At 52.8% G+C, this 7,484-nt stretch overlaps 1 protein-coding gene across 2 annotated transcripts; it reads left to right on the plus strand.

The window, feature by feature from the left end:
- Positions 1-21: 21 nt before the first annotated feature.
- On the plus strand, positions 22-5,877 carry RETREG2 (reticulophagy regulator family member 2). Of its 2 annotated transcripts, none has more exons than XM_086719682.1 (9): positions 22-442; positions 726-832; positions 1,821-1,851; positions 2,203-2,338; positions 2,747-2,831; positions 3,166-3,309; positions 3,467-3,561; positions 3,721-3,856; positions 4,117-5,877. In XM_086719682.1, the coding sequence occupies exons 1-9, from the start codon at positions 162-164 to the stop codon at positions 4,740-4,742; spliced, it is 1,641 nt and encodes a 546-aa protein (XP_086575808.1). In that variant the 5' UTR covers positions 22-161; the 3' UTR covers positions 4,743-5,877. The 2 variants fall into 2 exon arrangements, with proteins under 2 accessions (XP_086575808.1, XP_086575809.1); XM_086719683.1 differs by having other exon boundaries at positions 3,467-3,558.
- Positions 5,878-7,484: the final 1,607 nt, after the last annotated feature.

Below are 7,484 nucleotides of genomic sequence, written 5' to 3' on the forward strand. Positions count from 1 at the left end.
GCGTCACGTGACGGGCTCGTCTTTCCTCCGTCACGTGACGGCCCCTGGGCGGCCTCGGCTGCGCTCTCCGCGGCGTGCGCCCCCTTCCGCCTGACGCGCCCCCGGCGGCGGCCGCGCAGCCCTGGCTCCTCGCGGGCTCGGGCGGCGGCTGCGACGGGGCTATGGCGAGCGGCGGCGGCGGTGGTAACACCGGCGCGGGTGGGGGCCCGGGGGCAGGCCTGAGCCTCGGCCTGGGCCTAGGTCTGAGCCTAGGCATGGGGGAGGCCACCGGCGAGGCGGAGGAGGAGGCGGCCACGGCCGAGGCGGTGGGACGCCTGGCCACGACGCTGTGGCTGCGGCTCCGCGGCTGGGAGGCAGTGCTGGCGGCAGCGCAGCGGCTGCTGGTGTGGGAGAAACCGCTGCACAGCCTGGTCACGGCGGCCGCACTCAACGGCCTCTTCTGGTAACGGCCACGGAGAAGGAGGGGGCGGGGCCGGGCTGCGCGGGCGGGCGGGGGCGGGAGGGGCCGGGAGCACCTTTCCCGTTCCTGGGGTTGACACTTGCCTCGGGGGAGTGACCCCCTTCTCCCGTCTGTTGTCGGTCGGGGTTGTCCCATACCTCTGTCTCGGGTCTCATGGTAGGCCTGGAGGTTCCGGTTCCCCTATCGGTGGGCGCTTTTCCGCCTTTCGCGATGGGTGCGGGGGCCTCTCACCCACTCATCGCTGAGGTGCCTGTCTCTCCCTAAGGTTGCTCTCTTCGTCGTCCCTCCGGCCCTTCTTCCTACTCAGCGTCTCACTTTTGGCCTATTTTCTGCTGGATCTCTGGCAGCCTCGCTTCTTCCCTGACATCGCAGGTGAGTATTCATTCAGTAAGCCCCGTTGTGCACTTGCTTTGTGCCTGAGCCCGCTGGGTGGGTTGAATGGTGAGGGCAAATGTACAGCAGGCCCCCGGGTCCCAGGCACCACCTTAAAATTAGTGTTACTGTGAGCGTAGTAGTTAAGAGTGCAGACTCTACAGCCACATTGCCTGGGTTGCATTGCTTGCTCTGCCGTTTGCTGTGCGTGTGACCTTGTAAGAGCCACTCAATTTCTATTTCCCTCGGTTTTCTCTTCTATAAAACAAGAATGATAGAATTTAGTCGGTAAGCAACTGAAGACTAAATGAATTAATACCTGTTCTGTGCTCGTGGTAGAGGTTCAGATAGCACAGGAATCATGGGAATATTAGGTTCTGTTTTTGTTGTTATGCCTGTATTTACTGAATGGGTATTTTGGAGCAATTAGATGTCACCTGTGTGTGAGCTGCTTGGGATGTAAACACGAATAAGGTGTGTTTGAAAAGAGTGAAGTTTAGGGGCACCTGGGGGGTCTCAGTCAGCTAAGTGTCTGACTCTTGATTTCTGCTCGGGTCATGATCCCGAGGGCAGTGAGATGGAGCCCCAAGTCAGGCTACGGGAGACTCTCTCTCTCCCTCTCTTTTGCTGCCCCTCCCCCATGCACGCATCTTGTGTGCTCTCTCTCTCTCAAAATAAATAAATTAATTAAAAAAAATTAAAGTGTGGGGTACCTGGCTGGCTCAGAGCATTCTTGATATCGGGGTTGTAAGTTCAAGCTTCAGGTTGAGTGTAGAGGTTACTTAGAAATAATAAAGAAATCTTTAAAAGAAAGTGATTAAAGAGGGAGACAGTTGTGTAAATAGCAACAATTATGACAATGTAACTTTTCCTACGTTGGTGTCTGAAGGTGCTCTGGGAATGCAGAGGAGGGGCAACTGTTTCTGCCCTGAGAAGTGTCTCCCAGAGCCCTACCACTCAATAACTTGTTCTCCACCTCTCTCTATAGCATCATCCCCAGAGGAGCCCCACTCTGACAGGTGAGTGCAGGCCAGCTCTTGAAGACAAATGCCCAAACCCTGTTTTGCTTTGGTGCCAGTGTCCCCACAGTGCAGGGCGACACTGCAGGGTCTGCAGAGACCCCAGCATAGCAAATGGACTGGCAACAAGTTCGGTCCTGGGTTCCTATTTAGGTGTTTGGGTGCCTGATGCTTTGGGGGCAGAGGGTTGGGAACTCTGGGCTTTGCTTCCCAAGATGAGGACAGCCTCCCTTTGGGAGGTGGGGTTGTCCAGTTTTTTAGACTGAAGATCTCATTGGCATTCTCAGAGGGATTTGAGTGCCTAGGAAGCTGGTGTCTGAGGCCTCCAGGGGTCATGTCATGTCTCCCCAGTGAGGGTGCGGGGTCAGGCGCCCGGCCGCACCTGCTGAGTGTGCCCGAGTTGTGCAGATACCTGGCTGAGAGCTGGCTCACCTTCCAGATTCACCTGCAGGAGCTGCTGCAGTACAAGAGGCAGAATCCAGCTCAGGTAACCTCTTTCATGTCATATAACAGTTTCCCGCACTGTGGGGAAATAGAGGTAGGGGAATGGGGAGGAGTAACGTGAAATCCCTGGCTGGACACTGAAGGAAGAGGGTTGGGTGCCTTTTTGAGGGAACACATGCAGCGAGTAGCCTGGTACAGGAGTAGTCTCATTTCAGAGAGTACGTTTGTGATGTTTTGACACTGTTTCCTGTTAAGGGATATCAGTCTGAGCTGTAGGCGTTTGATGATGTCTATTGTAAGCTTACTGAATTGGTTGTCTTGGGCATTCTCTTGACTAGACTAGATCACTGCATCCCCAAAAGGCATACCCCTGCTTCCACCAGCTGAACAGCAATTTCTTGCCCAGATGAGTGGGGCATATACCTCTCAGACCCTGTTCTCTTCTCTGCAGTTCTGTGCTCGAGTTTGTTCTGGCTGTGCTGTACTGGCTGTGCTGGGACACTACGTTCCGGGGATTATGATTTCTTACATTGTCTGTGAGTAGACTTTAACCCCTGCCTTTCCCCAAGCTGGTTCCTTCTCTTTCCTTGGACTGGGTCAAAGGGACTGGCTAGCCCTAAGGGAGGATGGTGCACTCTCTTTTTTTTTTTTTTTTTTTTTTTTTGATGATCTGTTTACGGAGATCTCCAGGGGATGCTGGAGTGTTAGTGATGGTGGAAGAGTCATCTGGGCAGGAGAGTGGTAGATGTGGAGGGAGAAGGTTTGTCCAGCCTCCAGAAAGCCTTCAGCAATTTCTGTTTAAGGACCAGTTGCATGAGGGCCCTCAGGAAATAGGCATAGGAAGCCCTGAGTGGACTCTCTAACCTCCAGTGCTGAGCATCCTGTTGTGGCCCCTGGTGGTTTATCATGAACTGATCCAGAGGATGTATACTCGCCTCGAGCCCCTGCTCATGCAGCTGGACTACAGCATGAAGGCAGAAGCTGATGCCTTGCATCACAAACACGACAAGAAGAGTAAGGGGCTCCCATGCCCAGGAGGGGGATGTGGGGGAAGGCATCGGTTTATGGCTCATGAAGTGCCCTGGAACTTAGATACTCTGTAGTCTCTTGACCACGTTTGTCCCCCCACCACCGTCTCTGCTTGGTCACTGCCCTGCTGTTATTTCTCTAGAGCGGCAGGGGAAGAATGCACCCCCTGGAGGTGATGAGCCACTGGCGGAGACAGAGAGTGAAAGCGAAGCAGAACTGGCTGGCTTCTCCCCGGTGGTGAGGTCCAAGGGAGATGGGATGCCAAGTAGAGGCTGGAGGAGAATCTGCTTCAGAGCAGCTACTTCTCAAGAGGGTGGGAGGCAGTGGGCGGGGGTGCTTTTGAAAAATCGGTTCTCTTATTTTCTCATCTGTTCTGTTATCTGGGTTCTCCTGCAGGTGGATGTGAAGAAAACCGCATTGGCCTTGGCCATAACAGACTCAGAGCTGTCAGACGAGGAGGCTTCTATCTTGGAGAGTGGTGGCTTCTCTGTATCCCGGGCCACAACTCCACAGCTAACTGATGTCTCAGAGGGTATGAGAAGCCCTTTGTCCTCCCAGTCTTCCTGTTCCCAGTTGTGGATGCTGGCCATGTTCTCTGACTGTCACCCCCAGAAATGTTTTTTCTGGGAACTGATCCTGTAATTCGACTTCAAGCTCTGAAAGACCTTAACGCCTAAGGCCTGGTCCAGTATTCCATGTCCTGAGTTCTCATCCTTGAATTGACTGCCTGTTTGTGAGAGTTCAGAACAGCAGGCCCATCCACCCATTCCTGACTCTTTGTTTTCTGCATAGATTTGGACCAGCAGAGCCTGCCAAGTGAGCCAGAGGAAGCCCTGAGCCGGGAGCTGGGGGAGGGAGAGGAGACGGAGCCAGTCCCTCCTGAAGACCTGCTGGGCCCTCCTCAGGCCCTCTCAAGGCAAGACCTGGACTCGGAAGAAGAGGAGGAAGATGTGGTAGCCAAGGAAACCTTGCTTCGGCTCTCGTCCCCTCTTCACTTTGTGAACACGCACTTCAACGGGGCAGGCTCTCCCACACATGGAGGGAAGCTCTCCCCTGGAGGACCAGCGGAGACACTGAGCCCGGAGGCAGTGAGTGGTGACCTCCCCACTCCACCGAACACCCTGTCACCCCTACTTTGCCTGGCCGAAAGTGACCCGGTCCCCTCCCCCTCAGTGCTCCCACCTCCTCCCCAGGACTTGCCCCAGCCCCTGTCTGTCCCTGAGGAAGAAGAGGCACTCACCACTGAGGACTTCGAATTGCTGGATCAGGGGGAGCTGGAACAGCTGAATGCTGAGCTGGGATTGGGGCCAGAGACACCCTCAGAGCTCCCTGATGCTCCACCCCCTCCATCCCTAGGGCCCGACACCCTCTCTCTGGTACAGTCAGACCAAGAGGCTCAGGCCGTGGCAGAGCCATGAGCCACGGGGGAAGGAGTTGCAGGCACAGTAGGGTTTCCTGGCCAGGGACGTCACCGTTTCCTCTTTTCCCTACTCTAGGGAGGGGTCGTACATGGGGAAGCTGGCTGTCAGATGGTAGCCAGTCCACCCTCTGCCTGCCTGCCTGCCTGCCTGCCTGCTGTCCCAGGCCTGGAACAGTGCCCGTGCCTGGGATTGGTTTTAAGTTTGTAAATAATTTTACACTTGGGTTAGTGGATGTGAACAGGGCTAGGGAAGTCCTTCCCACAGCCTGCACTTGCCTCCCTGCCTCATCTCTACTCTCATTCCACTATGCCTCCAGCCCTGGTGGTCGTTCCCTTTCTTTTTCCTCCTATCCTCAGGGACCTGTGCTGCTCTGTCCTCGTGTCCCACTGGTTGTTTAGTTTGGGCACTTGACCATTTGTCTTTCCTGTCCCGTGTTCCTCTCTGCTTTATATCCTGCCTGTGTCCTGTCCTTAGCAGCTCCATCCCCGCTCTTTGCCGGCTCCTTCCCAGCAGGTGGTGGCTAAGCTTTAGGGAGGCTCCTGTCTGGGTGGTACAGACTAAACCTGGGGTGGTGGGTCAGGCCGGTGGTTATGCACTTAACGTCACTATAGCCCACATAACCTGCACCGCGCCCTTGCCCTAGATCATCCCAGCCTTTCGTGATGAGGGAGAGCGGGAATCCCACAGCATGTGCACCAGCACTGCATTAGTGAGCAGGAGCTCCGTCTTGTTGGGATGAAGGGTCCTCTTACTCTAGGAAGGAATAAGGCGACCGCTCTCTGGGCCGTGAATGGTCCCGGTGTGGTGGGACCCCCTACTAGGGTCAGGAAGTGGACAGTAACATCTGTGCAGGTGTTGAGTGGAAAAATAAAGTGTTGATTGGCTAGAACTGCTGCTGCCTGCCTGCCTCGCTGTGAGCTGCCTCCCACACTGCTCTGTTCCTTCCTCACCCCTCACCCCTCACCCTTGTGCCCTCAGACTTGTTCCTGGCTATTTATTTACCTTGGTGCAAAACAAGGCCAGAAGCAAGGATTACCCCAACAGCCCTAACTTGCCCTTAGTCATCTTCCCTGACAGAGTGATCTGTACAGTGAGATTTAGCATGTGTGAATAAAGTGTTCGCAGGAGGAAACTGCCTCGTCTTCCTAGTCAGTACAAATCGAGGACCAGAACGATCGTTTTCTGCCATGTTGCCTACAACCTCAGTGTCCCCGCAAGTCCTGTCCCGTCCGCATATTCACAACTAGCTCACTCAACCGTGACTTGTTTATACTGGGGACCCAAACAAGACCTATACCCGTATCAAAACTGCTTTGAGTCCAAGGAACACTGAAGAAATAGCACGAATCAAAAGCAGAATATGTGCTTGGCACTCTTCCAAGCGGTTTATTATATTTATTAACTCGTTTCCCCTCCTAATCCTGAGACACATAGCAACTCCATTTTACAGGTGGGCTAACTTTCCTGAAGACCACAGTCCTAGTAAATGATGGAGTCTGGATCCAAACTTAAGCAGTTTGGCTCCAGCGAACGCCCTGGAATAGGAAGCCCCTGTTCATTAAAAGGGCACAAATGGGGAGGTGTTGGAGGATGTAGGAACTATAGAGAACCAATCTAATAGCTTCGTAGAGTGGACTCCAGAATCCTTGCTCTTTAGGGGGAAGAACAACATTAGAGAAAGCCCTGAATTGAGCAGATGGCCTCTTTGAGGAGTTCACGTTCTCTGCCTTCAGCTGGAAGCATACTGTACTGTAAGGCTGCCTGATTTTGGGGGGTTGACTCACATGCCATGTCTCTCCTAAGCACGTGAGAATATTTTCCTCCACTTATTTCATCTTTTCCTGAGAGACCATCCTTTAGGGTTGATTGAGGCCCTGTCCTCTCCCTCCAAAGGACCATGCACTTCTAATCATCTGGCGGTCTCAGAAGGGAAAAAATAGAGTTCTAATCAACAAACGGGAGATTCAAGAAAAATAGAATTAACCGATCAGAAAGACAATAGCTGCTATATGCGTCACCTTGAATCCATTTTTTTTTTTTAACTGAATTTTATGTTTACTTATTTTGAGAGGAGGGAGGGGCAGAGAAAGGGAGAGAGAATCTCAAGTAGGCACTGTGTCCAGTGCTGAGCCGGATGCAGGGCTTGGTCCCATGACCCCGGGATCATGATCTGAGCTGAAATTAAGAGTCAGATGCTTAACTGACTGAGCCACCCAGACACCCCCATTTCCTTCTTACACTTACAGTCTGAAGATAGAGCCAAAAGCCTTGTATCAAAACATTCGCCATAGATTTGAAGTTCATGAGGGTCAATTCTTGACATTCACCTTGGTCTGATGGTTGCTACATGTCTGTCTACAATTTTTTTCATTATCAGGTGTCCTGGCTATTTCCTGCCCATGATGAAAGGGACAAGAAGAAAGCTTTTCCTATGAGTGAAAGAAAAACGGGCAGAGATGTGAAACCTACAATTTAGGCTAAACAAAAGTCACCAGTAGTAGTACAGGCTGGGGCAACAAGAGTCAATTACATTTATGTTGGAGGAAGGGCAGTGCTGTTTAGTCAACTATACATTCAAACAGCTGACAGTGTAAGGTGTCTGGTCATAAACTTAATTTTAGGCTGCATTGCTAGAAATAGAGTTTCCCAAGGAAGGAAGATAATACCTGTAGTGTGCTGTGCACAAGTTAGAATACTGACAGGGGATGGCTTCCTACGCTCATAGACAAGCTGACACAG

The sequence above is a fragment of the Puma concolor genome, chromosome C1, assembly GCF_028749965.1.
Source record: "Puma concolor isolate L17-30 chromosome C1, mPumCon1.1.hap2, whole genome shotgun sequence".
Taxonomy (NCBI): domain Eukaryota; kingdom Metazoa; phylum Chordata; class Mammalia; order Carnivora; family Felidae; genus Puma; species Puma concolor.